Consider the following 19,531-nt stretch of genomic DNA (forward strand, 5'->3'; position numbering starts at 1 on the left):
TGTGGAGACAGACGAGAAGCTGCTGAGGGGGGACAGGAGCTGACACAAAATGACTGTCGGTTTCATGTCAAGAAGCCTTTTCTTCCTGAAGGATCGCGGAGCGGAAGAGTGACTGCAGGAGAAGAGAAACGGGGGATTGAAGACGGAAAACAGAAACTTCAAACAGGAAAATACAGGGAAGAAACAGGATGAGGGAACAGAAACGGGTTACAGAGCAGAGACAGCTGATAAATTCAACCACTGACTGTAGGAGAGAACTATGAGTGACCCCGCCCCCCTGGTGCTCCAAACAGGAAATCTCATAGACTTCTATACCTCTAACACCTTTTATTAACATCTTCTTGACAATAACTATAACTGTTTTTCAATTTATTCAAGTTACAAACAGATCAATCAGATGTCTCAATAATGCCGATGCTGGCCCCCAAAGTTCAAAAACGTTTGAAGTAGTAGGGGTGTGGCCTTCCAATAAGCTCACCCGTGATTGGTGAGAGCAGTTGCCATAGAAACGTTGACTGACTTGGACCAATCACTGCTCACTGACGAGGTCTGGCTCCTGTGTGACGGTGACCATAGGGTGAAAAAAAGCAACTGAATTCATTTCTTTTGGTTGGATCTGGTGGTCTAACGATCTGTTAGATCTTTATTTAGCCTTTATTTTGAAAAAAACTTTAGGGGAAACCGGTCTAAAGTTTCAGAAAATGTGTTTTTGTGACTGGTAAAAACAGTCACAAGTTTTTGATAATCCTAATTTTTTCTTTTTTTTTCTGCTGATCCTCAACGTTCAACAACATTCCTTTAGCCTGCTTTTAAAAAGGTAGGGTTGTGGCCTTCCAATCAGCTAACTTCTGATTGGTGAGAGTGGTTGCCATAGAAACGTTGAGTCAGAACAACCTGGACCAATCTCTGCTCACTGACAAAGTCGGTATCCTATGTGGCGACGAACATAGTGTGAAAAAACGGGTAGTACAGATATATGGGGGGACTGACAAAACTGAAAATATGATGTAATTTCGGAGTGCTTATCCGCTGTGTAGATAGGAACATTTCACAGGTAGGAAGGATTTACAGAACACAGAAGAAAGTCATTTTTAATGGATGATGTCTCACTCGATCTGTCCAGATGGGTTGATAAAATTCATCTGAAACGCTCAGAATTGATGTAAGTTTAATTTATTAACAAGTGATCCATGAAGGTGCATATCGAGCTAACGCATAATGCTAAAGTCTGCTAGCTTGCGGCTAACGTATTTTGGGATTTTCCGTAGGACAGCTAATGCTAACGCTTGGTCGACGTAAACTTACGCTGCTGACTAAATAAACATCTTTAAATTTCCAAACTATTTTAGGTTTTAAAAATAACCATTTGTGGTCTAAAACAGTTTTTTGCTCACTCTGTCTTCTTCTGGAATAAGGTGTAATGATAAAACGTAATCGTCACCTAGTGGTCAAACTGAAACGCTCTCTAGGAGAAGCAGAACAATTGAGAATCCATGTAACACAATCTTATTATGAATTCACTAATACATGTTAAAGTATGTGAACTGTAGCAGATTAATATGAAAATCTAAATTTCTATTTCTAAACAAATGTGTCTAAATGTTTAAATGGATTGAAACAAATTGATTTGATCAAAAGAACTGGATAAACAGAAATCAAATCAATTCTGGAAATTATTGGTGATACCTGAATATATACAGTCATAGATTTGGACCAATCACTGCTTACTTACATAATCTTCTAACAGCGACGTCTGTATTGTGAAGTCATTTGATTGGAACCGGAAGTAAACCATTTTTAATGAATGACATCAGACTGACTCGGTCCAGTTCTCATGTTCAGGTTCTGGATTTAACTCCTGATGAACATTATTAGGGTTCTGCTGGAGTTCCTCATGTACATATATGGTCAAACAGGAAATGAGTCTCAGAGAAATCTGCTGCTTGCTGCTCATCAAAAATGAAGAAGTATTCTAGAAAACAGACCCTCTGAACTGACGAGTGCCCCCCCACAATACTTAACAAATATATAACCTTCAACCCCCCCCCACCGAAAGCAGGTCTCCTTTTTCCTCATTTAGCTATAGAATCAAAAGCTCAGGAGAAATCAGACTCCGGATGCTCCCCGACGCCTCCACGGGCTCCAGTGACTAACGGTGCACATGGTGTGAACGCCGGTGACTAAGAACCAGCTTCACATGCGAACAGAACAGAGCATGAGTCACCTGGGACCCGGTTGTGCGGACTCCACACACAAACCCCATCTGGACCTTCTTTCTGCAGGTCTCAGGGTCCATCTGCCCCCAGGATCCGGTCTGGACCGGAGAGCAGTTTCAGAGGGACGAGCAGCCCGGTTCTGGCTGCCGGGATGAACCCGTGCAGTCTGATGGGGTCGGCTGGCGTCCCTCGGTGCTCTTCGTTCTGGGATTTGGGACTCAACCCTTTCCACGGCGGAGGAGCTGCAGGCGGAGCTGCTGAGGGCCTCGGAGGCTGCAGGCACCAGATGTTCGGTGCGACACGTCTCCCAGCGCCGCTCGGCTGCCAGCTTCCTCCACCTCGCCATCCTCCCACCTCTCTGATTGACGGTCTGCCCCGTGCTCCGCTCTGCGTCTCGCAGAAGAAAAGCCTCGGGCTGTTTTTCTCTCAGAACTGGAAAAATTGGGATTTTCTTTCTGGGTCCTCTTAATGCAGAATTCTTCTCCCTCCCCATGCATGTCCTGGAGACGTATTTGCTGTTGGTACAATTTTCCAGTTTCTTTCTTCACCCTCTCTTGTTGACTGAGGATGCTACAAGCTGAGGATGGTGTGTTAGTGTGGAATGGGGGGGGTTCAGAAAGCATGAGCTAACACCAACCTTAAGGCCAGAATCCTACGGTTTGATTCCTTCTGCTGCATAAACTCTGAGGGAGATCTGAGCCAAACAAGAAGTGTTTTATTGAATAAATAAATCTGTTTTTTTCTGCTTCTGTAAAAGTTGTCAATATTTCATCGGAGGTGGGGGGAGGGGGATTGGAAATGAAGTTGAACCAGAGCGGGCTCACAACAAAAGGAAGGTTGGATGTAACTGAATCTGTTACCAGAGACTTTAATCGCATTTAATTAACACAAACAGAGAAGAAGGCTGTGATTCATGAGCGTCTGCACAGTCCCACCACCTTAGCGGTCGTTTGCATCAGACCTGTGTGTGTTTGTGTGTCCGAACACAAAGCAGGTGGGTGTTCCTCTGCATGTGTGATTATCCAACCTGCAGAGAAGTTCTGCTTCTGTCCAGAGACTTCAACAGAAAACAATCATCCTTACAGCGGTCTACAGTGAAACAGGTCAAGTTAGACTGTTGATTGTATATGAGAACTGGACTGAGTTGCTCCCCCCCCTGGCATTCTAAACAGGAAGCACCTGCTGGTTCCAAGAAGCAAAAGACTTCCATAGAGAAATAAACAGCTATTACCCATAGCATAAATAGATGTAAATTAAATTAAAAAGAGAAGGACAAATACAAACTCTCAATAGCACTTAAACTGTATGTGGATGGTGCATTCTGGGATTTTTATGATTTCTATGACCTTAGATTTTTTTATGTTTTTATTAACTTTTAAATTATTTTAATTAATTGAATTCCTTTATTTTAGGAATTGTATTAATCCAGTTGAATTTTAATGTATTCTACTGTGTTAAAAGATGAATTTCTGTTCACTGAACAGACAATAAAGTCCATCCCTCTCTCTCTCTCCATCCATCCACAAACTTTAAGTGAAGGTAGATACTGTTGGTGTGTATTATCAAGAGTCTGGCGATACTTTACATGTCGCGATGTCATGATACTTATGATACAATATGTATCCCAATATATCTCAAGACAGTACCAGACAATATTTCTCCATCTTTTTAAATCACAACTTAAGATGTATCTGAATATTCATACATTTATACAATTATTTCCTGACCAGAACATTAACAGCTGTACCTCATAAACAAATTTGCTTTGACCCAAACACATTCATGACGCTTTACTTTTGACCATTTAGATAATATTTTTTCCCCACACTGGCTTGAGAGGGACTCAGTATTCTGGCTCGCTGGACAGCAGAGCTCGCTAACTCACTACGCTGTCCGCCAGGCAGCTTGTTAGCTCGCTATGCTTTCCACCGGGCGGCTGGTTAGCATAGGGACCCAGACCACCGAGTCCCCACCTAAGCCAGTGTCGGCAAACACAGGTAGGGCCACTATGGAACCTTCGGACAAATCCACCTATGAAGACCACATTGAAATATTCACTGAGAAGTGAACGCGATTCTATTGCAGACAGAAGCCCGTTTAGATAGTCTGCATTGGAAGTGAGTTTGTTTTGAGAGTGAAGTCATCTTTCGGAGCCACACCAACCAAAGTTCTCATTATTCTATCACCGTCTTTTCTCTCTGTGCATCTTCACCTATCCTGCAAACCGGTTCTCCTCCTGCTCCTTGTCCTCCTGTTTTTAAGCCTGATGAGTCCATGTCAGACTTTACAAAAGATGAACGGAACATTTTGAAGTCTTGAACCCGATAATGTGCTGGTGATACTTCTAACTCTTTAATAGAACGGCTCCATAGACGAGAAAATACTTTTATTTCCTCAAACGTTCACACAGAAACTGGAGCTCCTCTAAGCCTGTCCTGCTGGTGTGACCGGCATGGAAGGACAAAGGAAAGTCGCCCCCCCGGCAGCATTACACATGGAAATAGAGACGGGGGGAATCCTGCTGCAGCTCAGTCCAGGAGCTGGTTTGTGGCTGTAAGACGAGTCTGGGTCTGCAGACACAGTAACTCCGGAGAGCAGAAATCCTGGACTCCTCGTCCCATCCTGGACTCCTCGCTCCATCCCGGAGTCCTCGCTCCATCCCGGAGTCCTCGCTCCATCCCGGAGTCCTCGCTCCATCCCGGACTCCTCGCTCCATCCCGGACTCCTCGCTCCATCCTGGACTCCTCGCCCCATCCTGGACTCCTCGCTCCATCCTGGACTCCTCGCTCCATCCTGGACTCCTCGCTCCATCCTGAAGTTCTCGCTCCATCCCAGACTCCTCGCTCCATCCTGAAGTCCTCGTCCCATCCTGGACTCCTCGCTCCATCCTGGACTCCTCGCTCCATCCTGGACTCCTCGCTCCATCCTGGAGTCCTCGCTCCATCCTGCAGCTCAGACCGGAGCCGGCACGAGGCCGAGCGGCATGTGAGGACGGCTGCTCCTCCACCCCGACGTCCCGCTTCACGCTGCTTTCACCGCACGCTGCCAGCCAGAGCAATTTGTCTGGCAAGCACTCAGCCGGTGTGGCGTTGTGGGCCACACAGGGCCGGGGGGGTTTTGCTTTTCACCTCACACGTTCTCTCCATCACTTCATTTTCTTCCATCTTATTTAGATTTGTCCTCAAAAGCTCCTTTTTCCTCAGAACCCAGGAGAGAACAGTCCAGGCACAGAAGCTTTTTCTGCTGCTTCTCCTGGCTGACTGTTAATGTTGTTATTGGGAATCTTAGTTTAAAATCATCTTCTGATCTGTTTCCAAAACGTTCCCAGTCGACTTTTTATTATAATAATGCTGCTTTAGCTAAAACCATTCATTTTTTAGGACATAATTTCTGCAGAGCGGCAAGAGCTCATTAGAAATTCTCTCACAAGTTTACAGCCCCAACCCAACATTAGCGGTGCAACAAAAACAGCAGGAACATCATTTCTATCCAGCCATCCGGTTCTGATCCAGATTCCAGCTCAGAGCAGGAAAACAAAGACGTTCATGGATCTGTTTGTCTGCAAGTGGATGCATCAGAATGGGGCGGAGCTGAGAGCTTGTGGCCCCGCCCACCATATTTTCTACATCACAAATGCGATCTTTTTTTAAACTGGGTTTGTCTGCTCCTTATTCACAACGATCTGAACATAGAAACTCTCAGAAATGCAGTTTTAATCTAAATTGTCTTTGTCTCCATAATTAGAAGGATGCCAGAAAACATGTTTTAATCTTTTCAATGTTTGTTTTTGTGACTCTGTCTGTGTGGACGTGTCTCCTTCCAGGCGTGCTGATAGGTTAAAACAACATTTTTGTCCATATATTTCTGAGTTTCTCTTTTTTTTGGTTTGAATTTTTATCCCAAACTCAGTTCATCCTTTTACAGATGAACCAAACGAGCTGCAGCATCCTGATCTGCTTCACTTTCTCCTCCTGACTTCAGGTGTTTTGACCCTCCAGGCATCAAACTCATCTGTGTGGTACAAATGTGCACTAATACCAAAATATACACAAAAAATGTTCTACATCCATATTTTTAACTCTGTGTAACTTTATAAAAGGATTTATTCTGCCTTAAGACTAGTGAACTTTTCTTTTAATAGTTTTTGCATTTTTATTATATTTTCATTTATTTAATTTATGTGTCATTTATCAAATATTAGTTGGACGGTTTTGATTTGTTTTCTTATTTTAAACAGCAGCAGCAGCAACTCAGATTTAGCTGCATTTTTTATTTAGTACTAAATATTATACATTTTCAGAAAAAAATATTTCTATTTTTGTAATTTTGGTGAATGTTTGTAAAAACAGTAAACAAACATTTAGAGCTCAAGTGCTGTAAAGATGTTTTTCTATTAAAAGATTTATGACATAAAAAGCCCAGTTTACCCAAAACAGAATGAACAGGAATTAGTGAGGAATAAGGATCAGGAACGATCAGGAACGATCAGGAACGATCAGGAACGATCAGGAACGATCAGGAACGAGCTTCTCGTCTGTTTTACGGTTTTCCTCATGAAAACATCAAATAATCTAAAACAAACCCAGAAAAACCAGAAATAATACTTAAAAATCACACGCTTTGTAGACGTCAGGATTGATTGAAGTCCCACTCGTGTAAAATATTAAAATCTGATATTAGTTTCGCACAAAATGTTTGGATGATGGAACAGTGATGAAGTTATTTAATATAAATGAAATGTATTATATATTTTACTTTAATACAGTTCATATCAAAGTTAATGAGTAAATATATATTTAGTACTGTAGCTATTTAATTGTTGTTTTATTCTTGATATTTCTAACTTTCAACATTTAATTTTTAATTTATAATAAGGTTTATTCTGCTCTTTATTCTAAATCCGAGTCCCGGACATATTTTAGGGAAACTTTTTAGCATTTTGTTCGTTTCTCCTGATAAAATTCCATCTATTTTCTGGAGGTTTTTTTGTTTCCCCAAAGGATTTCTGATCAAATTTAAACATATTTTAAACACTTTTTGTAATAACTTCAAACAGAAACGATTATGTTCATTTTCATCACGATGATTATGAATAAATAGCAGAAAGAAAATCTTGTTTATTTTGTGTCTGTCAGACAAAACAAGCAAACTGGAGATCAATTAAAAAATGCATAAATAGTAGATCAATAATGCTGCTAAATTAAATCCTACGTAAAAGTTCAGACTTTCCTCTTTAAGTGTCTGAGCGCTCAAACATCCAGGAGCTTCGTGCTTCGTCCACAGGGCGTTCTCAGAAGGCAGTAATGAAGCGTATCATTAGATTTTCTGTTCTGAAGAACATCATTAATATCTGGACTGTAAAGCATCAGATCTCATCTGCATCTCCGTGCAGGAGAGTGAGGATCCGGAGACGACAATAGAAACATTAGGATTTGGGTTTTTAAGCTCTAAACTGCAGTAAGTCAGACTCCGCCTCCATAAAAGATGGCGGAGCAGTGAAGCGTGTGCTGAAAGGGCTTCTGTCTAAATGAGGTTTGGCTACCAGGAGGAGATGTGGATGTATTTCTTCTGATGTGGAGTCTTTCTGCTGCTATGAATGTGCAGAAATCCCTGATGCTGAAGCTGGAAATCCTCGCGAGAACAAGTCCAGCCGTGAGTTTGGAATGAAAACGTCTCAAATGAAACTTTGCAGAAAGAAAAGGTTGTCAGCCTGACCGTCTTGCTCATCGTCTGACTTTACACGTCTGGATTCAGATTTTTTAAGCCCCTAACTGAGACAGACTGTATTCGGGTTGAACTCTGTTCACCAGCTTGTGGGCGGATGGATCTCTTTGTTTGTTTGCTTCGGCGTTCGTCTTTAACCTTTGGCTCAGCGTGAAGGGAAGCCCCCCCGCGGAGGGTTTTACTCCACCTCTGCACTCACAGCTCCACCATGAAGAGAGCTGACGGAAACTCCTGAGAAATCAATCTCGCCGTTTCTTTCTGTCTCGCCAGATGAGCGTCTGAGTCCTCAGGAGGAAACGCTGCAGAATGAGATCATTTCAGTTTAAAAGAAGCCTTAAAGGTTCATCTTTGACAGTTTAGGGGTTTTCTCCCAAACTGATGAGGTTTTACTGAAGACATCACAGAAGATCAGGATCAGGATTAGGATCAGGATCAGGATCAGTTCCTCACCAAAATACGACTAACTCTGACTTTGTTCTGTCATTTCACTAAATCAGGCTGGAAGGCGTTCTAACAGAGAAATAATTACATCTTTATTTATTTATGTTAATTCTTTAATTTTAAAGAGAAAATTAAAATGATCAATATTTTTATTTACACCAGCGATTCCTGATTAAAAGAACTGTTTTATTTTTGGTGAATCAAACATTATTTTTTCAACCTACTTCATTAAATTCACTGGTTTTTAATGTCAAATGAGTAAAATACTAAGAAAAATATGTTTATTGGGCTTCATTTCTCCTGTTATTTGAGTTTAATCCATCCATCCTTCCAGCCCTTTGTTCATCCATCCATTCAACCATACAACCATCCATCAGTTCATCCATCCATCCGTCAGATCCTCACATTGTGACATAGACAAGTGAGAACCAATTGAGAAGCATCGGCGCCTTCAGCTCCGCCCCCAGGCTAACACACACCCATTTTCTTCACAGAGCTAACAAGGATCAGCAAAACGCTTTCATTCTATATGAACAATATACACATCCATCTTTGGAAAAGTTCAGATATTGTTTTTGTGACACGCTTCAGAGGCCGGCTCTAGGATGACATCATCAAATGGGCGGCACCCACAAGGAGCGAAAGGCGGAGCCATAGAGATTGGGGTGGGGAGGAGTTCTCAAAAATAACTAATATTTCACAAATAATGTGTTCTTTCGTGTTCCAAAAGTAATATATGATCATAATTATGGATATAGTTTATTCTGAAAGGCATGATGGACCCTTTACATGTTGTTACACGTTTGAATGATGAGTCGCATTCTTGTAATACAGAAAAAGTTGATCCAAAAATGGTAGGGATGTGACAAACACGCAGATACGTATCAAAAAATGATCTAGTTTTGGTTCAAACCACAGATACAAACGCAATCATGTTGGTAAAACATTTTAAAAACTGGTTTCTGTCAGACGTAGTTTCTCCTCCAGTTGTGTCTCTACTCTTTTTATGAACATGTGATGCAAACGTAAAGACATCCAATCATAAGCTCACTTCATCCCACATTAACCCACTCCGCTGCCACGGTTCAATGTTGTTGTTTCAGGAAGCCAACAGGATTTTACCAAAGTTTTCTGAACTTTAGGAAGATCCAGAGTACAACTCGAGCCCTTCATCGTGTCAAAGACGACATTGTTCTCATGAGTTTGTGGACAGGTTGGCGGCCATTTTGGATCCTACTCTGTTTTCAACTCCACAATGTAAAAAAAAAAAAAAAAAAAAAAGGAGGTTAACTCAGTGGCCAAGTGGTACAGTGTCTGCCTTGAGACTGGTAAGTTGTGGGTTCAATCCATAGTTCTACTAAAAAAGGTCCCGAACCGTCCCTGTTTGACACTCAGCATTAAGAGGGGAGGGGTTAAATGGTTCCTGAGCGGCTCCAGCTCACCTCAGGGGAGGGGTCAAATGTATAAAACAAAAGACACACCCCCAGGTGTGTGACAGCTGTGACTTGGACTTTAAAGTATCATAAATAAAGACAACAAACACAAAAGACTTTCCTCTGGTTGTGACAGAAACAATGATAAGAGCTGCAAAGCTTCAGAGGGTGAACGAGGTTCTGGCGCCGTACCTGTTGGCCGGGGTGGAGAACACCCCCAGGATGATGTCCCTGCCGTGCATCCTGATGATGGGGCTGGTGGAGTGCAGCAGGTTGAAGTAAAAGTGTGAATCCCCGGGTACGGAGCAGTTCAGACGGGCCTTCAGGAAGGACGTCCACTGCTTCTCCAGGACGCGCTGAGACCCGCCCTGATCGCGCTTACACACCCGGGCCACGCGGGACACCACCACCTGTGAGCGGCCACAGCGAGAGTTCGGATCAGAAGCTCGCACAGAAGTCACGCTCTGAGACGGGAGTTAATTATGACGTTTCATCTTCAAAAGGGAGAAATCAAAGCTGCTTTCAGCTCCAAAGCAAACTCTGCAGTCATTTGCATGCTTTTGTTTTGACACATCTTTGTTTTAAAATGGTAAATTCATCACCAATTATTCATGAAAACGTCGCTGCATCTGGAAAAACGTCTTTGAAAACGAACTCCATCCTCTGTGCTTTATATAAACATGTCAAAGAAAGAAAAGTTTCACACGTGAATGTTTTCCCAGATCTGGAAAAATCTGCAGAGAAAAGAGACGAATGTTCTCGACTTCCTCTGCAGTGGAAAACAAACCTCTGGTTGTTTTATGAGGTCATCAGGTTGATCTAAACTCTTTCTGTGCCACTAAAGTCTTCATTTGACTTTTAGCTCATGAATTGTAAAGTTTAAACAGTAATTGTTGCATTATAGGAAATATGGATCAGTCCAGCTGCTCCGTGGCCCAAATGCCTCAAGTTCACATCATTGCCTGTATATGAAAACTGGACTGAGTGGCCCCTCCCCCTGGCATTCCAAACAGGAATTGGCGGCAAAATCCCATTGACTTCTATAGAGAAATAAACAGCCGTTACTCAGAATAACTATTCTTGATCTAATTCTATTTTCTTTTTACATCTTCTTGAAAGTTAATAATTCTTTTTATGTTGTTTTTCTGTAATTTGATGTATAAACTGACCAATCAGACACCTCAATAAAAGTGGGTGGAGCCTGCTGGCCCCCACGTCCAATGTTCAAAATGTTTGATAAATGTTGACTTAGTTAAGTGGTCCAGGTGTGGCCTTTCAACAAGCTCACTCCTGATTGGCGAAAGTCGTTGCCATAGAAACACTGACACTTCACGACCAATCACTGCTAACTGGCTCCAAGATGGCGGTTACCGTTTAGTGAAAAAATAGCGACTGAATTGACTTGATTTGGTTGGAGCCAGAATAAACGGTTTTCTATGGATGACGTCACACTCTCTCAGTCCAGTTCTTACAAACCAGGAGAGTCAAACTCGATCACACACGGGGCCAAAACACAAAACACACCTTAGGCCGCGGGACAAACAGGAACAACATTTATTAAACACTCTAAAACTACATTTAGAAAACTTTAAAACTGTAACTTTTTAACATAATTATGAACTATATCTATAGCATTACCTGTGATACCTGTGAATGCTGTAAGCTGAATTTAGACACTGAAAATGCTGAAGCTGATAGCCGCTACATTTGCTAAATGCCAAATTAACCTAAGAAACTAAAAAAAAAAAAAAAACTTAAGTTAGTCAAACAGCTAGCATGTAACTGAAATGTTATCCAAACTTCAAAATAGTCTAAAAAATCTTAGTAAATACCAAAATAGTACAAAAAGTTTATCAGAATGCCAATTTTTAAAATTTCAGAACTGTAACTTTTTAACATAATTAGGAATAATAAAAAGGCAGGAATATTATTCCAGAATAAATCAACTTAAAACTTAAATAACTTTCAATATTTTACACTCCATAAAAATATATTTTGTCAAAATTATACAAGTTAGAAATGAGCTCAAGATAACATCGGGTCATTAATAACAATAAAATAAAATGATCTGGAGGGCCGGATAGATTTACCCGGAGGGCCAGATCCGGCCCCCGGGCCTTGACTTTGACACATGCTGTAAACGGTCAATGGTTACGATGGTGACGACGGAACAGGAAGGACCGCCTTACCTTCTCTAGGTAGTTGAACTCCATGGCGATCTCTCTGAAGAAGAAGTAGATGTGCGGCCCCCACTCCACTGCACTGACGAAGTACGGCTCTGCATCGGCAGAAGAGGAGAGGTCCAGTGAGAAAACAGGAAGTGGAGTCTGTAAATCTGCTGGGATTTGGTATCAAACTGCAGATTTTTTTACGTATTGATTCCAATAAGAACAGAACTGAGGGACAAACATCACTGAGTCACAGTGAGATCAGGAACTTTGACTCTGAAGATGATTCACTTTCTACTTCATCCAGGTCCTTCAGTGTCTGCAGACAGAACACCGCTCCAGGTTTTCAGAACAGCTGAAAGTTTGACCGTCTATCAGTCTGAGCGCAAACAGCCTCCATCTGCTTCTGACTGCACACACGAGCACACACGTGGGTTTACCTCTGAACCACTTGGAGTCATGCTTGACGGTGCGGAGAGCGGGACTGTCCCCGAGGCTCCGGTAGATCACCGCATCGATGGCGAGGAAGTCCGTCACCGTCGCTGTAAACAGACTCCCCTCTTACACACACAAACACATTTACGCACACGCAGACACAAACACACATTTATGCACACACAAACACACATTTATGCACACACAAACACACATTTATGCAGACACAAACACACATTTATGCACACACATTTATGTACACATAAACACACATTTATGCACACACATTTATGTACACATAAACACACATTTATGTACAAACATTTATGTACAAACATTTATGTACACACAAACACACATTTATGTACACATAAACACACATTTATGTACAAACATTTATATACAAACATTTATGTACACACAAACACACATTTATGTACAAACATTTATGTACACACAAACACACATTTATGTACACACATTTATGTACACACATTTATGTACACACATTTATGTACAAACATTTATGTACACACAAACACACATTTATGTACAAACAAACACACATTTATGTACACACAAACACACATTTATGTACACACGTAAACATACCGACACACACATACATATTTGAAAAAAAAAACACACACAAACATCCGTGCACAGACACATAAAAATGCACACACAAATACAAAAACACACACATACACAGGTGCACAGATACATTTGTGAAAAAACACATTTGCGAACACACAAATGCATATGTGCGCACACATACAGGCAAACACACACATACATGCACCCATAAACATACACAAACACATGCACACACATATACACACAATCATACAAACATTTGCACACATAAACAATAAATGCACACACAACAAAATACCCCCACACACAAACACACAAAGACACAATGTAGTTTATTAAAACCTGAGCCGACATGTGATTCCACCTCCCGACCTCAAAATCACACAGTAAAGTTGTTGTTTGTTGTTTGTCTAGAAAAGAGTTTTGGTTTCATTTCTGACTTCAGGCTTTTTGGATTATTTTTAACGTGAACTTTGAGACTAAATGAAACCGTCTGAACGTCTGCATCAGAGTTCTGCTATGAACAAAGAATCAACAAAACTGAGGGTTCGAGTCCCAGTGAAGCTTCAACAAACCAAAGAGTCTGGATTGTTCGCTTTGTTTCCCTCCAAAGTCTTTTTATTTACAGCCCCTGTGACATCATCACCATCATCATCACCCCTATGAGGGGACGTACAGGTGAGTCTTACCTGCAAACAGAGCCACGTTGGCGTGTTTGGGGTCGTAAGGGCACCTCGCCATCCCGCTCAGCGAGTCTCCAACCATCTCCAGCGTGTCTGCCTGATCAATCACAGACGCACACTTCAGTCACCGCAAACAATAGACACGCATCTACGACAGCGTCGCCACAACAAGTCACCAGAGAACGGCAATTAGGCGGCGCTGCAGCCGGAGCAGACTAATGACTCACTGGTGGCAATTAGGCAAGGCAGCAGCAACAAGAGAGTCACAATCTCATCCATAAATAAGAGAAACACACAAACACACACAGTCTCATTATTATTTCACAGCCACACTTACACTCTTAGACATCCATACAGATCCTCCAAGCCTTCCTCTCTCAATTAAAAACAACTCGTGTTTAAAAGTTCACCTCAATAAAACCACATCAAGAAGAAAAACAAACTTTGCTGCTAATTTCTGCTCCACAGTTGGAATTGAATCATTTATGAATGTCATTTCATTAAAACAGCTTTAAATAAAACAGTAGCGAGCATCACTAACTAGCCCCCCCGAGAGGCTGGCAGCCAATCAGCTGGTAGGTGTGCCCCGCTGTTGTCCGCTGTCATTAGAGGCTGTCAGGTAATGGCTCGCCGTTTCAGGGAGGCTTATCTGAGAGTCAAAGGGGCGTCTCCTCCGCCCCCTCCGTCGATGAGCTGGAGGAACGTTCCCGCCATTGGTGTGGCGGCGCCTGATGAGCATCAGCTCAGAACACGGCTGACGAGGAGAAACCAAACCTGGTGTTCTGACAGAAAACCCAGTTTCTAACTGACTGAATGGGGTCAGCACTTGTAGCTTCATCCCTGGTGTGTTTTTAAGTCTGCCTACGTTAGTGGAAATGCTCTTTTTCTGAAATCTTCTTCTCTCCTCGTCTTCTTGATTTCCTTCAGTTTTGATCTCAGAAAACCTCAAAATCTCCAAGAGTCTCTACAAAAAAATGAGATTTACTGAAGAGATGGAGGTCCACTTCAAAAATAAAGCCCTGAGGGTTTTTTTTTTTTATTTTTTTGCTGAGCAGAAACATCTCTGACCTGTAAGAAAGTTCTCATCTCCAGGACAGACAGCAGCTAAAATCAATTATCTGTCAGGTACAGGTGTGGGCGGGGCCTGCAACCTGCAGCTCCAGATGTGGATCTTTCATCTCTCCATGGTGGATCATTAACCAAATATAAAACAAGTCATGGAGACTGCTGACCCAGACGTGTCGACCATCAGAGTCAGCAGCTCCCCCAAAACTACCTAATGAAAACAAATAAACAAAGCCCACAAACTAAGACTACCAACCCCAAACTAAAATAACAAACTTTGTCCTCAGCAGTGTAAGACTGATGAGGAAGAAGAGGAGAAAAATAACAAATAAATAAATAAAAGATAAAAGAAATAGCAATTTCTTAAAACAAGGATTACTTAATTAGCATTTATTTAATTTATATCAGTTAAATGTATAAACCGATGTCTGAGGTTCACATAGATGATAAACTGTGAAGGTTTTTACATCCTGTTGATCTTTTCTTGTTTGATCAACTCTACCTCCAGAATGAACAGATTTAATATGCAAAACAAAACTTTGGTAAAAAGTTTGATCTTTTATGAGTTAAAAGCACATATTATCTTATGCTGAACAACATTAGTTACTAGCTGTCCAGAGCTGCACTGAGATGATCCTGTTTGGTACAGAGCAGCTTTTATTTTGAAAATAAGTAAAAACATAAATAAATAAACCACATTTTGACAGATGATAGGTGCTTATTATGTATTTGTGCCAAAAATAGACATAATTCATTCTAGGTTTTGATCAGTACAAAATGAGCCCAAACGGCTCTTTTACTGTGAAAGGTTTCCGATCCATGACTTACGGTATAGTTGGCACAAAGTGGGTTGAAGGCGTTGGTCCCACAAATGAACAGGCCTCCTTCTCTGCGGAGAAGCACCTTCATGAAGTTTCGACATTCGTCCTGCAGGAATGACAGGAAGAAGAAGAAGAAGTTTTCACATTTAGGCTGAACAAGCATGACTTTTATTTTGAAGGGCTTCCCAAGCTGTGAGCTGCTGATGTGAGGAATTATCCCACCATTAGAGCTGTCAGTCATCTAAAGGTGGCCTGTCGGGACTTTAAGAAGCTCCGGTTTCACTTTTCCAGACATTCAGCTGTTGGTGATTGAAAGATGCAGCAGACTGGAGCTTTAGTCACATGACCCGTACATTAACCTGTACAGGTGCTGCAGGTTTTGGAGCGGCTGCATCTTAAAGGACGTCATGAAAATGGAACGTACCATTGTCATGCATGTGGTAAAAATATTGTGAAGTATTCATAATGATAATAGAAGGTTTGAGTCCCCCCTCCGTACTTTAGATTGCTCTCCAAATCTACAGCAACAAAATTTTAAAAGGCCAAGAAATTTCCCATAAGTCTTAGCGAAAAACCAGTGTGTATATTGATGCACAAATTGGGGAATGTAGATCAGAGTGCACTGCGTTTGGATTTTTTTTTTTTTTTTTTTGAACCATCAATGTTGTCATCATCAGAACACAGTAGAGTCATAAATAGTCTACATAAAATGCTTGTATTGATTAGAAATAGGTGAACGTCATTCTTGCGGTAGAATAAAAAATGCTAAATAATGCAGAATAAAAAAAAAAGAAAGAAACAGAAAGAGGAGAGCATGGTGTCCAAATTATTTTTAAAATCCACAGAGCTAGATAGTTTTGTAGTGGTTAGGATTTAGGGAGGTAACTCAGACATAGTCAAAGTTTATCTGAAATAAAATATTTTTCTCAGATTAGAAAAAGAGCGACAGGAAACAACAGTCTCAAAATCTTCTTGTTTCCTGTCAGAATGATCATCCGCACAGAGGCAAAAATGTACTTTTTGTTTCTAACAACAGACGTCAGTATTTCTACAAAATAGTAGGTCTGGGTTAGATAATCATTTCCAGAAACGATTCGATTCCAACTTGTTTCGATTCTTTCGATCCTCACAATTCAATTTTGAGTTTACACATTTAGACGTATTTGTAGAAATAATATAGAAATCTACTTTATGTTTTGAATATATTTATATTAATCTGATCCAGTTCACATCCTGTAAATGTGTCAGTGAAATAATGAGATTGTTAATATCATACAGAGTTACATGGATTATTTAAAGGAGAAGTTCTAACAAAAATGTTCAGATCATTAACATTGTAAACATTGTTCTGCTTCTCCTGGAGGTCGTTTCAGTTTGACCACTAGGTGGCGATCATGCTATAACATTACACCTTATTCCAGAAGAAGACAGAATGATGAAAAAAATTATGCTTTAGACCACAAATGGTTACTTTAAAAATATTTCCTTAAAAGAGTTTGGAAAATGTATATAAATATGTTAACTAAGTCAGAATGTATGTTTAGGTCAACCAAGCGTTAGCATTAGCCGTCCTATAGGAAATCCCATTAAACATTAGCATCAAGCTAGCTTTCTTTAGTATTATGTGCTAAATCGATCTCTATTTTTATGAATCAATCATTGATAAAATCGATTCAAACCGATAAATCGATTTTATCAACCCAGCCCTACAAAATAAAAGTTTTTCATCAGGGAAAATTAATTACTTTGCTCCATGTTTCTGTTTCAAAAACACACATTTGTACAGTTTTGTGCTCAAACTCATTATTTTCCTTTTAGCTTTTTGCTTTGGATTCCAGAGCTGGGAATGAAATCAGGTTTTGTGGGAAGAAAATGAAGTTTAAATTCTTTTGTTTTCCTTGTGAACGCTCCAATGAGCTGCTCTCTTTTCATCATGTCTTCTGCAGGAAGACGAGCTGATTCATTTTAATTCTATTGTGTTTGTTTTAAACGTGAAAACCTTAAATTATTTGTTTATCCTGATTGTTTTATGGCGTCTTTCACTCATAGATTCAGACAGTTTGGATGGATGATGGACTGGACCCCCCCAGCATGTAGGGATCGGTGCCTGTGCTGCTGCAGGAAGCATGCAGCGAGCGGCGGCGGGGATCAGAGACGCAGCGACATGAGAGAGCGCCGAGTGTTTTTCCAGATGCTCCACGCTGCCCCCCCCCCCTTCCTGCAGCCTTCCCATTTTCCTCCAGAACAGAGAAAGTGTTGAGAAGGAAGTTTCCTGGCTTAGGGGGGTGAAGGGGGGTTTGTTTACATGCTGGGGTGAGGGGGCGTGTCATCTGAGAGTTCTCCCGCTGCAGCACGCTGTGACACCTTCAGTCGTGACTGCAGCGGCTTCCGCTCCACGCCCTGATCAGCATCCTCCCGCGTGTTGAGGATCGTCTGCAGGTTGCGGTCCGTCCGTCGGACTCCTCACAGGAACCCAGGGGTGGGAGCCTGCAGGAGCCAAACCTCTGCACCCAGGCTTTTATTTTGGAGGGATTGTGAATGAAAAAACTAAAGAAACGAGAGAGGGAGAGAGAAAGGTTTGAAGCCAAAGCGGCATCAATTATTGAGGCGTGAATTTTCCTCTGAATTCTCTCGTTTATTCGTATTCACGTCTTCCAGGAGGCAGATCAGCACTTTCATGGAGCCTCTGTCTTCTCAGCCAACTTTCACTGGGTGGGTGTGGGGGGGGATTAAGTCTTTATTTTCCACCTTAAACAGACAATTATAAAGGATTAAGCTGGGAGTCTGATCCAAACTATGACATCTAAATCCAGCGCCGTTTGTCCCGATGCCGCCGCCTCCTCGCTGCCCCCCCCGGAGCGCTGGGCTCAGTCCAGACAAAGCACCCCCTGTTCTTCCTGTCACCCCCCCAAAAGAGTCAGTCAGCTGACTGCGAACCGTCTTCTAGTCCTCTTCATGCTCCTCTCAGCTGCAGTGAAAATCAAAGAGTCTCGATGCCGCAGTGCAAACATGGATGAAACGCAGATTTAAATATACACTGGAGGGGGGGGGCATAAAAATCTACAGTAGACCGTCGGCAAACTGAACACTTTTTAATCCTTGCAGAGAATTAAACCAATTGATGATTTTAGACATTTAAAGTGATCTAAAAGAAGAGTTTGCTAGAATTCTACGGGATCAGAGGACTTAAACTTCACTGGATTACAAGTTACCATGACAACAAAAAACAAAAAAATAGGAGAGCACCAGTTAGAACGGTTGGACGTTGGACCACAAGGTTCAGTTCTGGGCCCAGAATTGTTTATCATAGAAATATATAAATGACTAATTTAAAATACTAAATATATAATTAGATACAATTATAATAGAATATAATCCTTTTTTACTTATTACACTAGTTTATTGTCATTGTAATGAAACAATTAAGTTCATAAACCTAAAAAACACAAAACTATTTCTTTAAACTAGAAAAAAACTTTATATTTGTCTGTAGATTATTCAGTTTGAAGTCATTCTAACAGTTATTTTTCATCAAAATATGAGGTGTGACCACATTATCAACAAGCTGAAACCCCAGATCTACGTCTGATCCCATCCATGTCTCCACCTCTCTCCGAAACATTTTTTAAAAGTCAAAATCAGAACGTTTGTGTTTCAGGTCGTACGTTTCCGATCTTTCTGCTTTCTGAGGCAGAATTCCTCAGAAAACCTCCAGGATCTTCTGCAGAACTCTTATCTACAGCAGAACATCAGCAGGTCATATTCTGCTCCTCTAAATCTCCAAAGTTTCCATTACATGCTTGGCTGGTCGCCTGATGCTGGCGAGCGGGGAGAGGAGCGTGCCGCTCTGCGAGAGCTGCCATCCAGGCAGAACTCTTCCTCAGTCTTCCTCTTCTGTTTACAGAACCGGTTCTAACCGGCTTCGCTCATTAGGAACGGGTCTGTCCT

General features: G+C 41.4%; 1 protein-coding gene and 1 long non-coding RNA gene across 6 annotated transcripts in view; one reads left to right on the forward strand and one right to left on the reverse strand.

Annotated features, from left to right (window-relative positions):
* Positions 1 to 19,531, reverse strand: part of sema6bb (sema domain, transmembrane domain (TM), and cytoplasmic domain, (semaphorin) 6Bb) — a 161,169-nt gene that overhangs the window by 41,087 nt on the left and 100,551 nt on the right. For all 5 annotated transcript variants that reach the window (XM_024279408.2, XM_024279410.2, XM_024279409.2 and 2 more), the window contains 5 exons: positions 15,591 to 15,689; positions 13,704 to 13,794; positions 12,423 to 12,542; positions 12,004 to 12,092; positions 10,007 to 10,224 (listed from right to left, as the gene is read on the reverse strand). In XM_024279408.2, the coding sequence (XP_024135176.1) occupies positions 10,007 to 10,224; positions 12,004 to 12,092; positions 12,423 to 12,542; positions 13,704 to 13,794; positions 15,591 to 15,689 (617 nt within the window). The remainder of the gene's footprint in view (positions 1 to 10,006; positions 10,225 to 12,003; positions 12,093 to 12,422; positions 12,543 to 13,703; positions 13,795 to 15,590; positions 15,690 to 19,531) is intronic.
* LOC112150888 lies at positions 418 to 2,972 on the forward strand. The gene is made up of 2 exons (XR_002920028.2): positions 418 to 1,162; positions 2,283 to 2,972. It is a non-coding gene; the product is annotated as an uncharacterized LOC112150888 (long non-coding RNA).

Source organism: Oryzias melastigma, linkage group LG4 (assembly GCF_002922805.2).
Source record: "Oryzias melastigma strain HK-1 linkage group LG4, ASM292280v2, whole genome shotgun sequence".
NCBI classification, from domain to species: Eukaryota; Metazoa; Chordata; class Actinopteri; order Beloniformes; family Adrianichthyidae; genus Oryzias; species Oryzias melastigma.